The 23633-nt window shown below is 54.6% G+C and overlaps 4 protein-coding genes across 4 annotated transcripts; 3 read left to right on the forward strand and 1 right to left on the reverse strand.

The window, feature by feature from the left end:
- Positions 1–7732: 7732 nt before the first annotated feature.
- Positions 7733–8458, reverse strand: CH63R_05729 (Dynein light chain; the record flags this gene model as incomplete). Its single annotated transcript, XM_018300704.1, has 7 exons — positions 7733–7797; positions 7890–7959; positions 8029–8055; positions 8120–8154; positions 8226–8259; positions 8315–8337; positions 8410–8458. The coding sequence occupies 7 exons, from the start codon at positions 8456–8458 to the stop codon at positions 7733–7735; spliced, it is 303 nt and encodes a 100-aa protein (XP_018158554.1).
- Positions 8459–9141: 683 nt separating this feature from the next.
- On the forward strand, positions 9142–11979 carry CH63R_05730 (RNA recognition domain-containing protein; the record flags this gene model as incomplete). Its single annotated transcript, XM_018300705.1, has 3 exons — positions 9142–9405; positions 9466–10269; positions 10477–11979. 3 exons carry the CDS (start codon positions 9142–9144, stop codon positions 11977–11979), a joined length of 2571 nt encoding a protein of 856 aa, XP_018158555.1.
- Positions 11980–14873: 2894 nt separating this feature from the next.
- CH63R_05731 (Transcription factor) lies at positions 14874–17762 on the forward strand (the record flags this gene model as incomplete). The annotated part of the gene is made up of 3 exons (XM_018300706.1): positions 14874–15303; positions 15358–15561; positions 15616–17762. 3 exons carry the CDS (start codon positions 14874–14876, stop codon positions 17760–17762), a joined length of 2781 nt encoding a protein of 926 aa, XP_018158556.1.
- Positions 17763–21911: 4149 nt separating this feature from the next.
- CH63R_05732 (uncharacterized protein) lies at positions 21912–23192 on the forward strand (the record flags this gene model as incomplete). Its single annotated transcript, XM_018300707.1, has 1 exon — positions 21912–23192. The coding sequence occupies one exon, from the start codon at positions 21912–21914 to the stop codon at positions 23190–23192; it is 1281 nt and encodes a 426-aa protein (XP_018158557.1).
- Between the last annotated feature and the right edge of the window lie 441 nt (positions 23193–23633).

Raw genomic sequence — 23633 nt, forward strand, 5'->3', positions numbered from 1 at the left:
ACAGGCCGTTTTACACCCACCACATCACCGCCCACGCATTCGTTCAAATTGGTGCACCAACAACATGTGTATCGCAGCTTGTCGCTGCTCGCCGTATATCATCACTGGGTGAATGGGCTCATTGAGGTGTGAGGTACGGGAAGCGAAGCATGGGAAGAGAGACCAACTTGAGTGAGTTGGACGGACGGACGGACGGACGGACTACAGCTGTGTCCCTTCTTCCGTTGGCCGCGGCCGGGCCTCGGCGCAAGGGCGGAATGCGAGGGCCCATTGTTGGGCGAGGTGAGGGGAACAACCACGCGGTAGCAATCTACGTCGTGAAGGTCGCCTCGCTCTCTTTGAACGGAGCCAAGTATGGACGGACAGCCGTACTTCGTACTGCAGTTGGTGCGGACCTCATGGGGGTCCATATGGAGACAGTCTCGCCTGTGCTATCACTTGATTCCTTGACCCGGTGCTCCATTGCCCAGCAGGTGGATGATGGGTTGCTCCCCGTCTCGAGCGGTGCCTGAGTCACTGACATCACTCGAACAGGTTCGACGGTGAGCGAGAGACATGCACGCGGACATGGTTGATTGATGGACGGCGCCCGAGTTTCGTTGAGTCGAGGATCGGGCAGGCTGAAGGGAGTGTCGGTGCCAAGGAAACCAATGAGGAAGAGAAAAGACGGCAAACCCAAAGGTGCATGGGAAAACACCCGAGATGAGAAACGAGACAAACATGAGGCGAACGACAGATTGAAGGGTTGCCGATTCAGTGTTCCTGAATCCAGCCTTCGTTCTCGGCGATGGACTGGCATTGTGGCTGACTGCCCTTCTACCAGCCACACTTTCATCTGCCAACCGCAAGCAATCCGCCCGTCGGTGGTGATTATTCTCGCAGTATCCGTACCTATTGCCTTTCTGCTCTCTGCGTTCTGTTTACGCTTCCTGCCTTCTTTGCAGTGGGGGGCGGGAAAGTCGCACTTTTGGTGTTGCGCCACGAGGTCATGTACCGCTGCGGTATCTGTACCTGTTGGTGGAGGAGAATAAGGCGGACCCACCTGGGCGCTGGCGCCGGTACGTACTTGACGAACCGCAGTCATTGCTCCTGGCCCTGCCGTAACTCGAGCATCCCTGCATATTCGCGTAGGGCAGCTACGCTCATCGTCTGGCAAGCACATGTGGTCCAGTCAGCTTTTTCTTCCCATGAGACCAAGAGCAGCTGATTTGTTTCCCAGAAATGAAAAAAAGAAATCCCCGACAACAACGACGCTACAGACAACTCCTCGCTGAGATCGAACAAAAAGAAAAAGCAATTCTCTCCGCAATGCGCATCCTTGCTACGCAGGTCCCTGGGCTACCCGCAATCGTCTCTTTACGCTTCCCACAGCGAAAGAAAGAGGAAAACCCCATCTGCCATCTCTCAGCGACTTGCAGGAAACGACTGCTCGGTGAGCCACTCGGGGTTTCGCAGGATTCAACAAGAGAAAGAAATGGATCCATCCATCCTCAGGCTCAGTCTCCCTCCGAAATAGCGTCCCCAAGGACGGCAAAAAAAGGGACTTGACACTGTGGGATGGATGGTACCGGAGAATGGATACTTGCTTTGAACTCACGGACCCGCTGGTTCTTCCATTCCCAGGTATTCACTCTCCTCGAAGCCAGTGTCGTGAAGAATTGCTAATGCACGACGCATATGCTGCTGTATTCATAGGCATTACGAGCTCTGCACGCCCACCAAGAAGACCAACTGAGGAACTGACGACGACGCGGCGGGTGGATTGCAAATCTGTATGTCAAATTGCAACCACGTTTGTGTCCAGGACCAACCATTCCATCGGTTGTGCCGTCGTCAGCTTCAGTGTTAAGTAAGGTGTAATGTGTCATGATGTTTGCAACTGGTCGCACCGACTGCTGGTAACCTCCCCATGCAGACTGCAGACTGATTCTGGCTTGATTTGGATTCTGGGCGACAGATGGCTGTGCGAGATTCGGCTCGAACTTGACCTATCGCTCACGAGTCTCGCTTGTCTGCCAATACAGAGCCGCCCTGGTTGTATTGGTCGGTGCGTCGCACCAACTGAAACACACACTCTTTCAGGCTTTCTCTCCTGACCGTTTTCCCTAGGCGACTGAAGGCAAGATATCTTGGCTTTTGTATCTTGCCTTGCCTACCTCTGCTGTAGGGAGATCCGTTTGGTCGGGTTCGGAGCCTTTTTGCAGCCCTCCATTTCGCTTGAGACAAGAGTGCCCAAGGTAGCTGGGTAATAGTATCGGTTACTACTACCACCCACCATACGAGACGCGAGGTTCTGGCTGCTGCGGCCCGATTGGCCCCCTGGGCGTTTGCGGCACGGGGACAAGGTAAAGAAGGTTGCTCTGAGTAGCAATCGGTCGCGCTACAACCTTCTTCTGTTAGTGATTTGGGAGAAGAACGCAAGGCCAGAGCACCTGTCATGCTCTTGCGTGACCAACTTGACGGATACATTGACTCATTCATGCCATGCCAGGTACCTCACGAATGTCTCGCCGTCATCAGACGTCCGAAGTCCTCTTTAGCCTAGGTATCTAGCTGCCTATGCGTGCGCACAAACAACACTCAGCGCCACGGGGGACGTCTTGCCTTGCCTTGCCTTGCACGTACGTATGGGGACTCGGCAAGTCTCGCCCAGCAACATCTCGTCCTGATGCCGTCATCTGCCGCATTCAACCAAGCTTGTTGTCCTGCCCGCCGCCGCCCGCCATCCCGCCGTTGTTCTTTGACTTCTCTGCCCGCCGCCCAATATTGTAAGAGAGCCACCCTCCCCAGAAAACAGGGTTCTCATCCAAGCGGCCAACGTCTGAGACGATGCAAACAATGAGGCTATTGCGAGCCGCGAGCACCCAGCGCCCCGGGCATTCGCCAACACGGACGACATGGCTTTAGCCGGATTATGCGTTATTACTGTTCACTTGTCTGCGCTGTGATCCAAGACAGAGCAACGGACAAATCGACGATCTCCCCCGCCCCAGGAAGAAGCAAGCATCTCGATCACTACACAGACCGTGCTGTGTGGTCCACATCCTGTGGCTCGCGAGTCGCAGCTCACCTAAGCCAATTTTATCAATCAGCCTTCCCGGCGTTCCCGTCACTGGCTCCCAGTCCGCCATCCATCCGCCGAGCCCTTCGTTCCTGGCTGTATTATGTGACTGTAGCTCGGTCTCTCTCCTTCTCTTTCTCTCGTTTCCCCACCCCAATCTCTCTTCCATTGTTCGCGAAAACAGACACAAGACGAGAAGGTGAACCGGCGTCCGAAGGCATCTGGATACCCTAGGCACCGCCACCAGGTTTTGTGCGCGCAACTCGGATCATTTTCGTTGCGCAGGCTCAACAAAGAACCTTAAAACCAACCGCCATGACAAGAGACGTCAGCAACAACCACGAATAACCTTAATTACTTGATGAGTGACACTGTACAGATACCGCTCACGGATCGCAAAATCCGAAGCCTACTTGATACTCCAAGAGGTACTGCAGGCAGGTCTACTCCACCCGCCTCAAGAAGCACTGGGCACCGCCAGAGTTCAGACGCCAGGTGGAACAAAGCGAAGGGAACCCCCATGAACGGAGCATAAACGTCCAATCTCATGTCCTAACAGGCGCCTGCCTTCGGCGTCTCACTCTCCCCGGTCTTAATCTACATGGAGTCAATTGCTGTTTGATGCTGCCGCCTTTATCCGTTGTACGACGCTGCAATGCTCTCCCGTATCCTGTAACAGGAAACCAGAAACAACCCGTGGCGGTTGGCCCACAGTGGGCTATCTCGCCATCACTGGACATGGGTCCTAATTTATTCGGCGGGACGCTTGCGAGCGAAGTGGTAGGCATAGAAATCCCCTACTCGCAGCAACACAAGGATTCCTCGGGCCAGCAGCTCCTGTCAACCCGATCCGACCACCCACAGGATAGCGATAGCCTCGACATGGCCGGAAAGGGCATGTCTTACACAGACCTACCCTCCCAATAACGCTGGAAAGAGCGTCACTTGTACAACTTCTCACACGGAATCACAGGGGTTTGATCGTCCTCTGTTACATCAGGTCGAAGATGGTGGCGATATGCATGGAGGCCATCATTTTACAACATGAGTGGCTCGAAATAGGACCGACCCCGCGCAAAGAAAGAGTGCCTTCAACTTGAAGGTTCGGCTGTGGGGTGAGGAACCAAGCCAATATCCGCTTCCATCGATCAGACTGACCCAGAACATTCAAAAAACATTGGCGGTCAAGACAGCAGGTATACACCATCTCGAACGGGCTGTGAGTAGGTACAAAGGAGATACATGCATCGTTCCCCGACTCATTGCTAACTTGTGCCTTAGATGCGGTAGCACCTTCAATAGACTTGTGCGCTGCAGGTCAATCTCAGCCCCCCGAATCCCAACTGATTCTCGGTCTACGAGAAGATTTCAGAGCTTTATTTCACGTCGAGAAGGACTGTGCTGCTCTGGGCCCTCAAAATGGTGCAATCGACCAGTCTCGGTTGTCTGACTGGACATGCTGAGGGCTGTTCCAGCGCATCGGGAGTTTGGGATCGGGCCAGCCGAAGCCAGAAGTGTGAGACATGCAAGACAGGTGGGTGGTACAAAGCTGCTGAACAGACCACTTTATCCGATGGTGGCAGACCTACTGGGAGGCTACCTACACACAGAAACTAACAACGGTGGGTGCGTGCTGGGAGGGGAAAAAACCTGGGAGACCAATGCAGAGTGACCTCGAGCCAGTCAAGATGCATGGGGTCTGGAGTTCGGACAATTAAGACCGGCTACCGCCCTGTGCGCTTCGAACCCATTTCATGGCAAGACAGGCAGATCGGCCGACTGCTTCCGCTCCTCGAAGCAAGACCAGATTTCAGCCGAGCCGAATTAGTCATGTCAGAAAGAATCCGGTCAACGATCTCATTGACTTCTTCCACGCTACAGAAAAGGGTTCTTGGTGGTTGCCTCCCTAGCAATATGCATCACCAAGATTACGGTCGCCGGATAGGAGGAAGGAACACCATCTGGGGTGGAACTCTTCAAGATAGTCGCCGACACATGACACACCCTCCGCTCCGGCGGTCGATTGCCCTGATCGTCCTGATCATTCGTCCCCTGGACCTGGACCCTGGATTGGTGTCTAGTGCCGACTGTGCCTCTCGAAACAGTCACAGCGGTCGGTATCTAGCCCGGACCAATTGCTCAGTAGAACAGCTCTACAGAGGACATGGACAACATGTTGAGCGGATCGGGTTGGCGGCATCATTGGGTTTACCCCGCCTTCAGTATTCGCTCGCTCATGCTTGGTAAAGCATGCACATCATGTGCCTTGCTGCAGTGCAAACTCAGCAAACTCAACCCTTGTTGAGCTCTAAGTACGGAGAGGCGATGCCTACCGTAGATGACAACCGAGCCGACCCATCCCACCACGACCACTACCATCGGACCACTTTTGCACCCACGGGTCTTCAAGCTCTGCGACGGGTCTGCATCTCGGGATGACATGGTGTGGCTGCCAACAGAGAATTTCCGGAAGGTCGTCGAGAAACCCCCTCCAACCTCGTCGATTTGGTGTGGGAGCTTGACCCAATCCTCAACACCGGTCTCTTCCGTAAGCTGCTTTCGCCAAGTAGAGTCTGAGTCGTGTGCCCTGTTGGCCTCATCTTGTCGCTGGTTGACCTCTTCATTATTTTGATCAATATTATACGGTCGTGACGATCATGGTAGAAGAGCTCTCCAACCCATCTCTCACATCACATCAGCACACGCAGAGCGCTCCACTGCCTTCAACGACCCCGTTGCATCTGCTACCCATCCCGTCAACGTCGATCCGGCAGCAGCCAGCCACCGGCCGCCGAGGAAAGCGGGCTGGCGGGCTCTCCCCTCGCCCTTCAACAAGCGTGCGTAGTAACGTGTGGAGCGCTACTTTGACTCTAGCACCTGTCGTTAGGCAAAAGGGCTCTCCGTTGTCGAGTACGTACCCTTCTGGCCAGGTACCTAAGAGGAACCTGAAGGACTGGGACTGCTTCTGCTGGGTGCCTGGCTAGCCCTCAAAGCCACTTCCAGTGTTACCCCAACCCGGACGGTGTGGAGATCATGGAATGAGATACAACGGGGATGCGGGAGGTACGTCTCTGGACACTGCCCTTGTTCTCGGCGGGCCCTTCGACACCGTGACCGATGCTGCCGCCGCGGGATATTTTGCTGGTCGCCCAGCCTCTGCGACCCTGAGAGCCATCAATGGCCGCCCCCTTCGAATCGTCCACTCAAGGGAACTGACCATTCGCGGGTTGAACTGGATGGATGGGGACCTAGATGGGCACGGGAACATTCGATCCCACACCCCCTTCCCCCTTCTGTTGTAAGTACTGCTGTTGCTGCAGCTGTAGCAAGAGAAATCGCGAGAGACCAGCAACAGCGGTTGCTGATGGGATCTCGGTCGGCTGGAAGGGGGAGGGCCCCCCCAAGATGCCGGTTAACTCAAAGTGAAATCGGGGACGTTAATCCGTAAATCTGCCGCGAAAGGAAATGGGAACGAAACTTGAGACGAAGAACCATGGGCCTTGGTTTCGTCTACGGGGTACAAGAGACTGGCAGTGACAGTCGCAGTGGTAGGCTTCTTCCTCCCCCTCTGCAGAGGACGAGTCGAGTCCCGTATGCAGCCCGTTTCCACGTCCTGTAACCTCCCGGTAAGATGAGGAAGAGGCGTGTCACAAATTCCCCTTGCTTTTCGTCTCGATCGTGTTCGACATTGGCCCCCAGAGGGACCTGTAGCTGATCCGAGATCAACGGTGTGGGCTTGGCTGGTGCCGTTAGAGGAACTTGTCTGAAACGACATGTCGACCGCGGTTCCCTCACTAGAGACGGGACGTTTGCCGCGCCGTGAGCTTTGGGAGCCGAGGATCATGGCGATGGGGCAATGTTTCTCCTGACGACTGGCATGGGATATTGGGATCACGATGGATACAGCAATATATTTGAGCGTATTCCGTCGCGGAGTGGACGTGAAGTGGCGTGCAGTTGTTGTGCTCTCTCGCAAATCCATGGCAGGGATCTTCTGTCGACTCTATTGCTTCTTCAAAGGATGATTCGATCCGGGAATGTAAAGGCACAGCGGAAGCTACCTTGTCATGAAAACCATGTCGTTTCGTCGTTCCGTCACGCCTATTCCAGCACCAACTACTGTACTGCGCCTCGATATTTGAGATAGCCAACATTTATACCCTAGGCGGCCATCGTTCTGTCGTTTGTCCAGGTGCGAGGCAAGATCTCTAGCTCGGGACCAAACTTGTTTGTTGGTGGGTATTGATGACAACGCCAGCTCAAGATAACGGGGACGGTCATTCAGCAAGAGTCGGGCCGTGTGCAACAATAACAGAATCGTATTGACCGTTAACAGGGCTAAGAACGCCACCAAACAAAAGCTCAAAGTAGGTCTAAGTGCCGAACGTGGTGTTCGTTTCGATCCCTTTTTGAATTTAGCACCTTCTCTCTCCTCTCCCTCTGTCAACCAACAGTTTAAGGAACCCGCTGCCCACGCCGTTTTAAGTTCATTTATTCCATTATCCCATATCAGACCGGCCCGTAGTGATAGATAGCCATTTCCCCGTAAGCCTATGTTCTGTACATCATAACTGCGACGTGTCGTTTTGGGGGTTCGGGTTCGCAATTCTCTGGACAGCGGTAGTCGGCTGGTTGTTGTTCTTTCGGCTTGTCGCTTTGTTGAATTGCCGCCTATTGGGTCTTGAAAAGCAGAATCGCGCAGTGGCCGAGGTAGAAGTAGATGAAGTGCTTAGTTTCTGTGTCGCAAAGGTTAGCTTCCTAGTATCAACTGCGAGCAGGTACGCGTGACCGGAAGATAGACCAACGCGTGGACTGTATACAAACATACCATGGGTTACGAAGCTGCCAAAGTTGCGACCGACAATGCAGTGCCATGTAGGACCCTTCCGCTCGTCGAACTGTGTGCCGGGAGCATGTCAGTGGCTGATCGCAATCGAGACGATAGAAGAGGATGAGGTTGGACAGACGGTTCGCTTGATGTGCTGGGCGATGTCCTGAGTGTCGCACTTGTCAGTAAACAGTATCCCGCCAGATAAAAAGCATGTCGACAATAAGTACCTTCTCAATGGTGAACTTGGCCATGGCCTCCTGGGCTGCAGAGGGGTTGTCAGTACACCACGGCGGGGTTTAGCAGAGGGGCTTCCCTGGGAATGACGTTACGTACCAACTTCGATAGACTCCTGTTGCATATCGTCGGTCTGAAAGATGTCAGCATCCTGAATTGGGGATTTTCAGGTCGTCGGCGAGCCTCACCATGTCGGCGCTCTTGACCTGCGCTAGACTCCCGGTCGCGTCAGCACTCTTCGTCGTACATCAGGATAGCAGGTTGCTCTGGTGTCACAACCGACCTTCCAACTTCTCGCGAGGGGCGGGTGAGGTGCTCTTTGCGTCGGCCATTATGATATGTGGTAACGTTGTTGATATCTCTATTGTTTGCGCACAATCGTCAGCATCGATATAGGGCGTGGGTTTGGTTTGCGTAGCAGGACTTGGATGAGCCCCTTTTCCTCCGTTCCGTCCGCTGCTGCGCCTTTGATCGCAAGGTGACCAACTCACTTGTGTGGAAAGAGGTTGTGCTGGATTGGTCAGCCAATTTTCGCAAAACTGCGGATCGCTTACTTACATCGAATGGCTTCAATCAGAGAACTGGCGTGGTTGGTGAGGTTCTTCGGTGTGTGGTCGTCGCGTGTTTTGAGGAAGCCTGACAAGTGCCCGCGACTGGAAGGGGTCCCATTCGATCGAATCGTGGTTGGGTTGCCGTGCCGCACGGATCACAGCTCCTTCCGGGGTGGCATGCTGCAGCATTTACACGCTAACGTGACATAGAAGGCGGGGCTGGTCACATGCTGATAGCGATAAGACTGGGGCGCAAAAAGGAAGGAAAAAAAACTTCATGCAAAGACCTGTTTCCTCGCATGTAAATAGTTCTTTCCAGACTTTCCTTTTCCTTCCGTCCCTCACACACACGACAGCATGGCCTTGCTTTTATAGCCGCTACAACCCACCGAGCACTTGAGCTCATAACCTTTCCTTACTAGTGCAACTGTCTTTTGATTTTCGTTCTGAGATACCCTTTCGCAATGTCTGCGACTACTGCTGCTCCTACTACATCAATGGAGACCTCCCGCATTTTCGTGAGAGGGCTCCCGCCGAAGATTACCGAGGCCGACTTTCGACAGCACTTCTCGGCTGGAGGTCGGGAGGTGACGGACGTCAAGGTCATCCCCCTGAGAAGAATTGGTTATGTTGGATACAAGACCCCCGAAGTTGCTGCCAAGGCGGTCAAATACTTCAACAGATCCTACATCCGCATGTCGAGGATTAATGTCGAACTCGCAAGGCCGGTACGTTGCAGCGCTTGTACAATACAACCCGACGCCAGAATACTCACACCCCTTTCACAGATTGCTGATCCCGCCCCCCAGCACACAAATGGGAGTACCGGACAGACGTATGTGGCCACGTCATCAGGCTCGGCCGCGCCTCAGCCGTCCAGTATTGAGGAGAAGGACGCGAAGAAGAAACGCAAGCGAGAGGACTTGGACGAGTCGGACCCAAAGCTCCGCGAGTTCTTGCAAGTCATGGGACCTAGCAAGAACGCAGCGAATGAGATGTCGGATGTCATGGATCCTGTTGCTGTCAAGGAGCAGAAAAAGCTGCTTCAAGATGGCGAGAGTGACGATGAGTATGAGGCCATTCCGTCTCGGCCTGAGAAACGGCAGATGAGGGAGGCGCCAAAGGGAGAGCAGCGTACGGAGCCCATGCCAGAAAAGGACGAGGCTATGTCTGACGCTGCTCCGGCCCCTGAGTCCATGGAAGATGTGCCTCAGGAACAAGCCTCTGCTGCTCCCATCAACACGGTCACAACAGATGACGATTGGCTTCGTTCAAGGACGAACCGGTTGTTGGACCTGGTGGATGTCGGTGAGGCGGTCCAGCCTCCTGTCCAACAAAACAGCGGAGAGACAGCCGGAAGTGCATCCGCGGGACAACGAGAGGTATCCGCGGAGGTAACCGAGCTACCTAAGGCTGAGACCAAGGGCGGAACCATGGTCGATAACGCCTTGGCCCCTATTGAGAGCGTTGAGGAAAACGGCACCCTCGCCACCATCAAAAGAAGCTCCAGGCTGTTCGTGCGAAACCTACCCTTCAGTGCCAACGAGGAGGATCTGCGGGCGCACTTTGAACATTACGGAGAACTTCAAGAGGTAAGCAGACAACATGTTCTTTTATTTTGCTCGATGCCATACAATCATGTGATGAATCCAGATAGGGACAGCTTACATCAAATGATGGTTGATGCGAACCTTGGATCGGTATTTTAGTAGATGCTTCGATTTCCTGAAAAAATGATTGCCTTCCCTCTTGCTCATACGGAACTCATGAACGGACTCGGATCGCTAATCTCCCGTTAGGTACACTTGCCAGTCACTGTCGGAGGCGCAAGCAAGGGCTTCGCCATGGTGCAGTTCACGAATGCAGAGTCGGCCGTCGCCGCATTCCAGTCGACGGATGGTCAGACCTTCCAAGGGCGACTTCTGCACGTCTTGCCCGCTGAGGTAAAGCGCGATGCTGGGCTGGACGAGTTTGCAATTTCAAAGTTGCCCTTGAAAAAGCAGAACCTGATCCGCAAGAAGGCGGAGGCCGCGTCTAGCACGTTCAACTGGAATTCTCTGTACATGAGCCAGGACGCCGTCAACGCCTCCGTGGCAAACCGGCTGGGTGTGTCTAAATCGGAGCTTCTTGATCCCACGTCGGCAGACGCTGGTGTCAAGCAGGCCATCGCCGAGACGTCGATCATTCAGGAAACTAAGGCGTACTTTGTGTCGAACGGTGTGGATCTCGATGCCTTTAAGTCCCAGAAGCGGGGCGACACGACTATTCTGGTCAAGAATTTCCCTTTCGGCACGACGATGGAGGAGCTGAGAACCATGTTTGAAGAGCACGGCACCGTTCTGAGGGTGCTGATGCCACCTAGTGGCACCATTGCCATTATCGACTTTGCGCAGCCAGCGCATGCGAAGGCGGCGTTCGCCAAGCTTGCGTATAGGCGCATCAAGGACACAGTGCTGTTTCTCGAGAAGGCTCCCAGGGACCTTTTCAAGAATGATGCCTCTGTATCCATGACGCAGGGCAAGGAGGATCGGCCTGCCGGTGTTCAGAAGCTCAGTGTCACGGAGCTATTGGGCCGGGACGAGCAGGGCGAGACTGATGTGGTTACGACGTCGCTGTTCGTAAGAAATCTCAACTTCTCCACGACGACAGAGAAGTTGGCAGAGACGTTCAAACCGTTGGACGGCTTCGTCTCGGCAAGGGTGAAGACCAAGATGGACCCTAAGAAGCCCGGACAGGTACTGAGTATGGGATTCGGGTTCGTCGTCTTTAAGACCAAGGAACAGGCACAGGCGGCTCTCCAGGCCATGGATGGGTTCGTGCTAGAGGGCCACACGCTTGCCGTCAAGGCTTCGCACAAGGGCCAGGATGCCGCAGAGGAACGCAGGCGGGAAGACAAGGCCCGCAAGGCGGCGGGGCAGCGGACGAAGATTGTCATTAAGAACTTGCCCTTCGAAGTGACAAAGAAGGACATTCGCACCCTCTTCGGCACCTACGGTCAGCTCAGGGCGGTGCGTCTGCCCAAGAAGTTTGGCAATACGACGAGAGGTTTTGCCTTTGCCGAGTTTGTCGCACCCAGGGAGGCGGAAAACGCACTCAACGCGTTGCGAGACACCCACTTGCTAGGCCGCAGGCTGGTTCTAGACTACGCAGAGGCCGAGGCGGTCGACGCAGAGGAGGAGATTGCCAAGATGCAGCGCAAGATCGGTGGGCAGGTCAACAAGGTCGCCATCTCGCAGCTCATGGGCCAGAACAGGAAGCGGGTGAACATTGGAGGCGACAACGTTGACGAGATGGACATGTGAATGGAGGGGCCGAGAAACATCAACAACTCGGAGAGAGTAAGATAGAAACGAGCCCAATACATCAATGTATGTCTCTGTAATGGCACCACAACATCATGTACCAGCCAACTCCCTTCGCACCGGCACTATCGCCGCGTCATTCTCAAGTACGTCTCGTCAGTGACATGACAATACTCGTACATAGGGTACTGACTAGCTGGAGCATGTCTGCTCTTCCTGTTCGCTCCCCTCCTCTCTGCCTTCAGCAGCATGTCACTCACTTTCTTTAGCTCTAGTAAGCATCCGTGTCTATCTGTGTTTCTGTATGCCAATCTGTCTCGCTCATCCCTGGCCCCGCGATTTGAATCCCTGCCCACCCCTTTCACCCTTCTGGTCAACTCCCTCCCCCCTCCGAGCGCACCTCCTGCAAAAAAATAAACCGTCCCGCTATTGGAGGCGTCTTTCCTCCATGGCGTCGGCGAGGACGGGAGCAAAGGAGGGCTTTCATCAAACGGTCGGTGGGGTTGCGGAGGGCGAATGCAACTCACTACAGTCTGTGCTATTTGGCTTTGCCCCGTGCGCCGGGACATCGAATGGCAATAGCCTCATCTACGCGAGGATCAACCTCTCCATCATCAGCGGGGTCGTGTTGAGGTCGACATCGAGGTCGAGGGCGAGGGAAATACAGGGGCGAATTCTTTACTAGCCGTCATCTGTCCTTCTTTGGTCCAGGGGCGGCCCTGGCTTCGCTGCTCGCCTGGCCTCATCGCCTCCTTGACCCATACGACAGGAATGCATATTTTTCCCTTCCTCGGTGCTTTGTCTCTTTCTAATATGGGCTACATACCAATGCCGTTGTGCCCTTTTCTCTTTCTACTATTTTGATCAGAACTCTATTCTTTTGTTGATGTCTTTCTTGCTTGATGCTATTATGGAAAGGCTTTGGGGGCGAGGGAAGTCCGAAGTCAGCAGCAGCATCAAGCGACAAGAAACCACCCTCGCCATCTCCCCTCACCGAGAAAATAAAAATAAAACGATAATAGGGTCGCTATTCATACATCTTCATTCTGGTCCCAGCCCTGAGAATGGAGAGAAAAACGCCGCTCAACTTGGTAAGCTAGAATGAGTCGTGGTGGTGGTGCTGATCTGATGATGCTAGCGGTACGTACAGATGCAAAATAAAATAAAAACAAAAACAACCCTCTCTGGACTCAAGTTGGCACCCATCGAGGCAAACGCTACCTGGACCAACCCCCTTGCATACCAGCACCCTCGATTCGTCCACTCCTCCAGCTTTGAGCTCCCAAGACTTTTGCCATGTGGAGATGGCCCTTGTCGGACTGGCAAACATCCATGCACACACTCAGCAGCTGTATGGCTCCAAGGGTAAAGTCCAACGGGCCCCATCTTGGCCCTTCAGTACCAGCTAACGACTGTCTCAACAGTCCATTCCATAGAGACGCCAAGTCATGTGCAGTCAGACTTGAGTCTTGCGATGTCTTTTGATCTTCCAATACAACTACCCTCTCCCTATCGTTCCATATACACACCCTTCTAGCACTGTCCTTTCTCCGGAGCTTCCCACTACTTCCCGCCCTCTCCTCTTCCTCACTCGTCGTTCCCTTACACCCTTGCTAGCATGATAGCAAGCTCCCCTCGGATCCTCGATCCGAGTTAGCTTGCCGGAGCTTCCTGCGCCTACACGCCTTCTCTGCAGTGCAGGCTCTTCCTTCTCTCCTTAGGGTTACTTCTCTCTCTCACGCTCTCATACACAAACACACTTACACTCACTGGGTCCCGCCATCATCCCTTCGCTCATATAGTACCCCATTTTCATCCCCAATAATGCTGGCAACAAAAAAAAGGTGAGATCTGCCCTTCACCCCGCTCTGAGGGTCTAGTCCTCATGAGTCTCGCAGCCCAGAGCCTCGAGCGGGGCCTGGCGGAAGCACATGCTCTGTAGTCAACTGTTCCAGAGAGGGCAGGGCTGGGGACGCTGACAGGCGTACTCGGGGAATGAGCGAGGAGAGGAAACGACGAGCCACGGGGCTAGTAAGGGGGTATAGGGAGTGTTGCCATTGATCTGGAACCCGGGGTGCCGGCCCAAATGGGTAGCTACTCCCACACTCACAACTAACTCGCTCTGCCATGTCGCCTCATCGCCATTTTCCTCTCTCTCGGCAAGCCGCGGGTGTTTTGGACGTACCTTTCAACTGAACTCGTTCGTCCCCTCGCCTCCTGCCTTTCGGACCTTGAGGCGGGTGTACCTGACTTTAGGAACTTATATTGACGTACGCCCCATGCCAGTGTCATTTCTTTCGACCTCCTCAAGCCTTATCACTTCCTCTTCCTACATCTCTACTTTTGCATTGCCTAATAGCACAAGTAAATCAAGCAAGGCTTAGAAGCACCTTCAAAGAACTTCTTGGAGCGGTGGAATCCCAACATACACTCCTTTTTCAGCTTTCCCGTTTTTTTCCAATAGAAAACACCATCCAGACACTCACTTCGCCATTATTACCCTCCATTCCAGCCAGTCCTTTCCAACAGGGGTAATTCCCACGAGGAATTCATAACCTTGGGTCCTATCACGCGGGAGAACAGGCGCTTTGGCAGTCCCTTGACGTAGCAACAAAACCCTTGCCAGGCCCCGTCTCGAAATTCCTGAAGAGTCATTCCTTTCACCTCTCTTTTTTGCCTCCCAACTTTCCTTCCATTCTTTCACTCAGGGGCTTCGTTCTTGTCAAGGAATCCATTTACAATCCAGTCCAACCGTCTCCCGCAGGAGAAAGGAAGAGGACGAAAGAACGGAACGAGCTTGACGCATCAACCAATCCTCATACCATCTACCACCTCCAGACAGGAATCCCCGGCAACGCAAGATACTAACGCTATATACTCGAGAGCCTCGCCAAATGGAGCACCCACGCCCGATGCTCCCGTCACAGCGCTACTCCCCCTCGCCCGTCTACAGCTATGATAGCAGACGATGCACGCCGACGGGGAGGCAACCGCTGAGGGATTCAACTGGCAATTCCCAGTCGGCTGGCTCCCACCTCGGTAGCCTGGCCTCCTCTTGCCGCAACAGCCCTCTTGGTCTCTTCTCACCTAGTTTGACTAGCATACCCACGCCGCCCATCGTGCCGTCCCAAGCTGGGCCTGGCTACAGGAGCAGCAACGGCCTACGAAGATCAGATGCCTTGCACATGGCAAGACAGACACGTCTCAACATCAACCCCATCTACTACGCTCCCGAGTTTCGACCCTACCGGGACAAGCAGGACCAGAAGGATCCCAACGAGAAACAAATCTGGCCTCGTGTGCTGGAAGATGCCTTCCTCGACTGTAAGATGTCTCCCTCATGAAGAATACGACGTCTCTTTCTGACGTGTTTTCTAGCCCTGCTCATTATCCCTCACATGGGAAGGAAAAAGTACAGCATGCAAGGAAAGCAGTTCGGACGTAACATGCTCATCAGCGAGTACCTTTGGATTGCCTACTGCTGCAGCTTGCAGCCTGGACAGAAGGCTGAAGAGAGGAAGAGGAAGCAAGTATCCAGCCATATCCAAGTGGTGAAAAAAATGTTTGAGAAGCACCGCTGCTGTAAGTCGACCCCCGCCGTTCCCACACTTGCATCAATGATTGACATTCTACCAGACCACTTCTTCTTCGTCAAGGACCCTGACAAAAGCGAGGCCCGTCTCAAGGACAACATGGAGATCGCCTCCTTCAAGGACAACCCGGTTCTGATCGCCCTCGCTGAGGGTCGTCTTCCGGATGTCCGCCCCAACTATGAGTACTTCGCCCAGATTCTAGCCATGGACTCCCACGTCGTGATGAGACCAAAGACGGCCTGGATCTTCGTTGCCTCCAATAACGTGAGGATGGACGAGGATGGCGAGGCGTACGACCACCATGGCAAGCCCCTAGATAAGAACTACTACCCCCACCTGGAGAAGAACATGCACAAGGAAGACATCACCTCGAGAGGTCTCAATGGCAGTATTCTCTTGCATGAGTACAACAAGGAACTATCACAAAAGGAGTCCGCCGCCGTCACCGAACTGGCTCAAGAATGGGAGGCCAAGTTTCCGCCTCTGCACAAGTCGCTTGAGCACGCGATCCACGACAACAAATGGCTCGACATCTTGGAGATGACAGTCACGCTGGAAATCCACCCCCGCAGCAACTTCCCTGCCGGCTCAGAGCTCAACGGCTTCGTTGAGTTGAGCATCTCCCTGCCCGCGCTCCAGAACCACCGTTGGAAGTGCGTCACGAAGCTGGCGCGTCCGGAAGAGCTCCGTAGCGCCGATAATGACGCCTTCGTCGTTGAGCAAACGAGCGAGATTGGCCTACAATACATCCACCGACCGGGATGTCAGGAGGGCAAGTTTGAGTGTGACTGCCGCAGCCGTCCTAGGCAGGACGTCCGCGTACCCTTCCCCGCAGCCGAGTGGGCCAGCATACTCAGCACATGTGCTGTTTACCTCGAGCCCATCGAGGACAAGTCCAAGGTGTATGACAACGATGATGAAAGAGCCAAGGCCGCCGAAGACGCCGCGCTTGAAGCCGAGCGGACCACCGCCGAGTTGATTCAGCAGGTCGGCATGTTCCAGGAGCTGTGGTCTGCCCCGCCCGACAACTCGGACCGGCGTGTGTGGACGCGCCGCGGCATCATCCTCTGGAAGTTTCGCACGATTCACGCTTTCGACGACAAGTGGAACCCCATCTTTGAGAAGCTAGCACCACAAAAGGGCAGAAAACCTGCCGAAGAGGATGGCGAGGAGCATGGCGCATCGTTGAGGCGTGAAGGTCGTTCAAAGCGGGTTTTCAATCCCGCCGGTACTACCTGGCGGTTCCTCACGGCTCTGGATCCCGTCTCCTCGGCCCACCAGCAGAACGTCTGCATCAATCCTGCGGCTGCCTCCGGCCGTGACATGCTCATGGCCCCGACACCTCCCTACTCCCATCACCTCGCTGCTGTCATGAACGACAACCTCGGCTCTGCTTGGGAGCCCGTCTCGATGGCCGGCCAGCTGCCTAGCCTGGCATCTACCGGGACACTCGGAATGATGGACAATTTCTCTCATGGCCTGGCGACGCCTCCACCAACGGCATCAATCCACTCGTCGTATGCGAGCAGCTATGACGGCAGCCACGAGCTGGCCAGCGGGTCTCATCACCACCATCAACTCGACTTCCTTGCCGCAGCTTGCACTAGCTCCATGGACAGCCAGAACACTCTGGTCACTGACATGGGCTCGGCTCCTGCCGACCCTTTCCTGTCGGCCACGGCGGGCATCCAAGTTTCAAACGGTGTCGGCGTCGGCGTGTACGATGAAGGGGATGTTGAGGGAATTTCCGATTGGGATACTGCGACGTCGTCCTTTCACAGCCTCAATCACTGGAACGGCTGGAACGAGTCGTCCGATGCAAAAACGCAGCAATGGCAGAACGAGAACCAGCGCAGCGTGGCGGCCAATGCCAGCCTTTGGAGCGAGGGCAAGGACCACCAGACGTGGAACCAGCCGCCGTGGGCCCAAGCCGTCTCGGCAGTCGCTGCCGTGGCCGGCACGGACGGTAGATCCGGATGGTCGCCTGTGGACCAGCAGCGTGGGCTGCCCTCGCTGGACCAAATCAGCCCGCTCAAGTCTCTGGCCGGCAGGAAGAGGGCGCGCTCCAACAGCCTTGACATGGAGAACCGGGAGAACTACCCCGCCACAGCTATCCAGAAACTGGTGCACCATCGAACGCCGGCCTCTGTGATGGACAAGGGCGGCCACGGACACCACAGCTGGGAATGAAACAGTTACAAGGCGGTTGGTGGAGTGAGGACGTAAAACCTCTCGCAAGGCGAGTGGGTTACTCATTTGACACTGTGAGGCACACACTCGCACGCGGCGGGCATCTGAGTAAGAAAAAGGGGGATTAAGAAGCTTGTGCGGACTTGGTGGGATGACTGACGACCGACTCATGTGTGAAACGCCTCAGAAAATGTCTCTTCGGGGGAAGGACAGGTAGAAAGAATGTGATTTAACGTACTGTTGGAAAGAAACAGCACCCGTTGATACCAAAAAACCTGCCATGTGGAATTAGTACAGGGACCAGGTGCGTGTCTTAGGGCAAGGAAAAGAAAGAAAAAAGAAAACAAATTTTGCTCCGGCTTCCACACCATGGTTGCATTGGTCCGACAAGACGTGATGTTTCTCCTGTCACCTTTCATGCCCGCAACGTGGGTTTGGACGAGCTAGTGGTTCAGAGAGCTTCGCCGAAGGATGAGATGAAACTCATAGTACAGGGACTATGGAAGAAAGTTGGTGTCTTGTCATGTATTCGCATTCGGGGGCCACCTGGTGTGGGCGATTTATTTTTCATCAGCGTTTGATGTGATGGAAGCTTAAACATCAGATGATCCCATGCATGCCAAGACCGGCGTTTTGTGATACGATGATACACACCACAACGACTGCCAAAATGTGGTCCCTCGTTTCTTCGCTTCGCATAATCGCGGTGGCTGTCTGGTCGATGGAGTGGAGTGGAATCGTCGCCGCTGTGGCGCCCAGACGGAATGGTGCTACTCCATTGTTGATCGATAGTAAGTGGGACGTCGAGTTGCGTGTTTCATTCAAAGCCAGAGGATGAGATGCGGATCAGAAGCAGGGGAGGAGCGCACGTGAGCACCTGTCGTGCTATATACTGCCATAGAGGCAGTCGGAAGGGCGATTGTCGGGTAAGCGGAGGATGCTCACAGGGGTTCTTCTTGTCCCTAGTTGGGATGGGAGAGAGTTGCGGATGGTGGCCCGAACAACCTCGACGATTGACATCGATGAGACGCTGTGTGTCTGAACGTTGGCGACCGCGATGTGTGAACAGTGGCAAAGGTGGAGGAATTATGATTGGACAGTAATGTTTCTGCTCGCAGTCTGAATAGTCTACGTGCGCAACCGCCAATTGATGATAGAGTTGAAATTGTGGCAGCTGTTGATCGCGCGTCGTCAATCTCGCGGTGGTAGAGAGCAAGCGCGGTCGATTGAGCCTCGGCCACGATTGGGCAGAAGCCGTTCCCGTAGATCTTGTGTCGTGGCGGACTTTGGTACACAAAGAGAAGATCAAGGTGCGCACAGACAGCCCGACAGAGACGGTTGGCGAATTCCCACCAGGGACGAGGATGCAATTGTTTGCCGGGGCGTACCTTAAAGGTCGATGTATCCAGGGCATTGAGCACGGAGGCGTAGGCGACAATCCCTCGGCAACAAAAGGTATGGTCCACGGTACATAGGGGGCCGTGGGCCCTAGTTTCGCGTCGATTTGCATTGCACTCTTACAGACGCCGTGTAGGCGTCCAAGCTTGTGCTTCCAATCCTTGGCGGACTACACACCCGTTCTGGTTAACTGGTCTTCGGTTCGCTTGAGTTTACTGGTCCTGGCCGGATCATGGTGCCGGTGGCCGTTGCAGTAGCTCACTGATGATTCCGAGTGTGAGATTTGAAGTAGGTCGGTGCTCTGAAGTGGGTTTGAATCCAGTACATCCGTGACTCTGTCCGCAACAAAGGAAACAGGGGACTCTTGGCTAGGAGTACAGATATTCGTACACGCCTTGGAAGCATTTGCAATTCCGATTTGGTATCAGCCAGGTCTGGCACAGAACACTGGTCAGCGTTCGTAGTCGCCCGAACCGAAGTGGGGACTTGTTCCTCGACCATCTGGCGGTAGTCTGCGCCAACGGTAGCCAGTCGAGCGGATTACCAGACCCTTGTTTCTGGGCGGCGCGGCAAAGCGAAAAGGGAACCATCGAGGCTGAGTCGATCTGGCGGGTGACGGTTGTGGAAGCAGAAAATAGACAACGAAGAGAATAAAGTGGACGACGGGAACGGCGTCGGCGCGTCGATGGTGGTCAATCGGTTGTCGGTGGAACAAGCAGGAAAAATGCCAATTTTGGCAGGCGCCGCCAACGTGCAGAGCGCTCGTTGCCAATCAAGGTAGTGGGGACCCTTGTGTATAGAGCTCGCCTATTTCAGACAGGGACCGCATGGACATGGCTGACTGGATGAGGTGCATTGGCTGGCTCCCGACTTTTGGAGAGTGCGAGCCCCTTGTTCCAGATTTTGCTGTGAAGCATGAAGACCAAAGTCTCTCACCCATACGTTTTAGCCTGTAGAGGTACACGTTTCGTCGTTCGGTGCCCATCCTTGGACACTGGCGACGACACGCACAACAGGAACCGAGGCGCCTACCACCCCTGCTCAAGATCGGTACAGCCCCACGAGGGCTGGTACCTTACTGCGGCAGAGCAGCGCCAAAGGGTACATCGAGCCCCGTTGCAAGCCCCACCCGCGCGCAGGTTGCAGCGCTGGGTAGCCCGTAGCGCGGACCATCTCCCGTCAAGTGCCCACTGCCCCGACGTCTCCCCCGGCCTCCAAGCTGCCACCAGTACACTACGGCAACCTCTGCCAAGACGTACATTTCGACCTCAACCGTTCCTTGTCAAACGTCAACTATGGGTCCTTTTGCGCATCGTGCTCGACTGGCGACCAGCAGCTCGCACCAGAAACATGCCTCTTTCTTCGTCCCATAGTAAAAGCCCCGTTCGACCCTATCTATGGCCGCCCCCTCCCCGGCACTCGAGCGGTGTCGCGCGCTCTTTGGCCAGATGCCCAAAAGGCCCCCCTGTCCGAGTGTGCGCATGCCGTCCCCCCACCGCTGTCGTTTGGGATCGCGACTCCCAAGATGCGCCGCATGGGTCTTTGCTTGCCAGTCCGAGGACCCATCTGTGTCGATCTTGACCCTCGCCCACCCTACTCGACTGGCTGAACCGCGAGCAAGAAGAAAGGCATGAGTCTAGACGTGTAGGGATTACCCAGGGTAAGGCGGCAGATGTAAGCCATGCGTTGCCGCGCCTGAGGAGATAATCGTGATATTAAACCCAACCCAGTCGCACATTCCAAAATGGTCTTCTGGTCTCGACCTCACCTCCCGCATCGACCACACGCCTCTCTGTCCGGCCTCTCTAATTCTACGGGATTCGACAAAAGGAAGAAACAATCGCATTGTTTCCCTTTTTCCCTGGTGGCCCGTTGTCCTGACCGCCTAATTTCCACAGCCCTTGTTGTACGCGCTTGAGGCAGGCAGGCACCTCCCTTTATCCGTTCATTGTTCCTTCCTCTTTCCTCCCCAGATAAAGTCGACCACCTGGGTTGTGCGCCCTTGCCTCACCTTTCAACCTCACCTTTACTGCTGCCCCACTCAAATCAAAGCATCACCTTTGGGCCTTGTCGATTCCCTCACATGTAGCAGTACAGAGGGCCTTACTTTATTTGTCTTCTTTAACTTTCTTGTTCTTGACTCAGCTGGTGCCTAACTAAGCTGGTTGTATTAATCATTAAAAGAAAATTATTAAGTGTGTACGTGTGCACACACAAACAACCAACTTGGTCCTGCTCAGCGCTCCTGCCCAGTCAACGATATTTGCCTACTTCATCAGATAGGTCGCGTACTTAAGGGCCCCCAAGAGAAGTTTTCTATCTCAGCCTCTTCTTATTCAGAATTAGAACAAACACACAAAAACGACAAGACAGCCACAAAGTCTTATCTTTTCGACTCTTCAGGAAAGACTCGACTGGGAAAAAACACATCAACGCGCTCCTTCCTTCTCTGTAGCCTCACCCGGTTTGTTTACCTCCTTCGCTCCAGCTCACAAACGTAAGCCCTAACTTCTTCCGCCAGCTAGAAAGCTCCCACTCCTTCTGAGATTTTTTCTTTCTTCTCAAAAATCCATCACCACAATCCCTCACTCAGCCTTCCCTTTGAAATCGCGTCGCGAATTCATCAAATTCTTCCTCACCACTTTTTGCTCTGCGAGCAACATCAACAGCTTCCTATTCACACAACCCAATAACTCCCCTCCCCCTTCGTACCATTACCCCATTCACCTCACCACACTCACAACAATCACCATGGTTCGCCGCAACTCCCTCGCCGTTGCCATTGCGACCATTCTTGGTGCTCCTCACCTTGCCGAGTCTCACACCTGGGTTGAGCAGCTCAACCGAGTTGCCGCCAACGGCACCCTCATCGGCCCTGCTGGCTTCTCTGCCGGATGGCCTGGACGCATTGGTCCCGCCTTCAACGACGCTACGTTTACTAACCGTATCCCGAATGATGGCTTCACCATGTGCAAGCAGACCCTCGGCAACCAGTTTGAGGGATTCCCTGCCCTCACTGCTGCTCCCGGCGATTTCGTCTCTCTTCGCTACCAGGAGAACGGTCATGTCTCTCTTCCTGGCGCCCCGGAGAACAAGCCTCTGAACCGTGGCACCATCTTCATCTATGGTACCACCCAGCCTAAGCCCGAAGACACCCTCTTCGATGTCCACCGCGAGTGGACCACTGATGGCAAGGGTGGCGACGGCCGTGGCCGCCTCCTGGCTACTCGCAACTTCGACGATGGCCAGTGCTACCAGATCAACGACAAGTCCATCTCTCAGGAGCGTCAGGCCAAGTTCCCTCACGAGGCCGCTCAACCCATGGGCCGTGATCTCTGGTGCCAGTCGGCCGTCCAGCTCCCTGAGGACCTGGCTCAGGACTCGGACTACACCCTCTACTGGGTCTGGTCTTGGCCCACCCTCGTCCCGGCCGCCGCTGCTGCCTCTCAGAGTGGCCAGTTTGCCGACTTCCCCGCCGGCTTCACCGAAGACAAGCGCGCCGTCACCTCTGAGGATGTCATCATTCCCGAGATCTACACCAGCTGCTCCTCCATCAAGATCAAGGGCGAGAAGCTGGTCAGTGGCGCCAAGGCCGCCTCGGCCTCCAACACGGCCACCGACAAGCTCGCTGCCTTCTCTTTCCTCGAGAACCCCGACTACAACTACAATGCCATCAAGGACCAGCTTGCCAACCAGTTCCAGGTCAGCGTCGACGATCAGGGTGCCCCCATCAACTCGAACCCCAACAACGGCACTCAGAGCAGCGCTCCGGCCACCACTGCCTCTGCCACTCCCACCGCCCCCGCTGCTGGAGTTGCTGATGGCACTGGCAACGTTCGTGTAGTCACTGTCACTGCCGATCCTGTCACCCTCTACTCGATGGTCACCGTCACCCACACTCCTCAGTCGGCTCCCACTCCCATCCAGAACCCTGCCGGTGGTGATGGTGCTGCTCAGGCCAGTGTCGGATCCTCCCCTAAGGGCCGTCACATCCGTGGCAGAGACTCTTGGAGCTTCGGCCAGCGCGACTAAGCTGTTTGTATCAAGTCATGCAAGCACTATCAGGGGCACACACACCCAGTGATCCATTCGTCGACTGCTCTGTCAGGAGGCATCACACCAACCAACACCCCAGCTTGCTTTGACAACTTCAACACTGAATCGTAATTTTCACGGCTCAAGGAACGGCTTTCTCTCTTTCTTCCTTTCTATTCCTTTTCATTCATTCACCCCTCAGCAATACCCAGCATTGCCTATCACCCTCTTGGAGGATGGGCTCTTTCCAGTTCTTCAGTCAGTCGGTACATACAGTTACAGTCATCACGTTCTCCTCAGCTTTCCGGCATTCACAGTCACGGAATTGGACAATGGATTATGAACAGGAGTATCGAGGCATCATTTCGGATTGCAAGCATCGCCCCCAAAGAACCTGTGTGGGCAGGGTTTTTCTTCTTTTCTCTTGACGACTCTGGC

The sequence above is a fragment of the Colletotrichum higginsianum genome, chromosome 4 (assembly GCF_001672515.1).
Source record: "Colletotrichum higginsianum IMI 349063 chromosome 4, whole genome shotgun sequence".
Lineage (NCBI taxonomy): Eukaryota > Fungi > Ascomycota > Sordariomycetes > Glomerellales > Glomerellaceae > Colletotrichum > Colletotrichum higginsianum.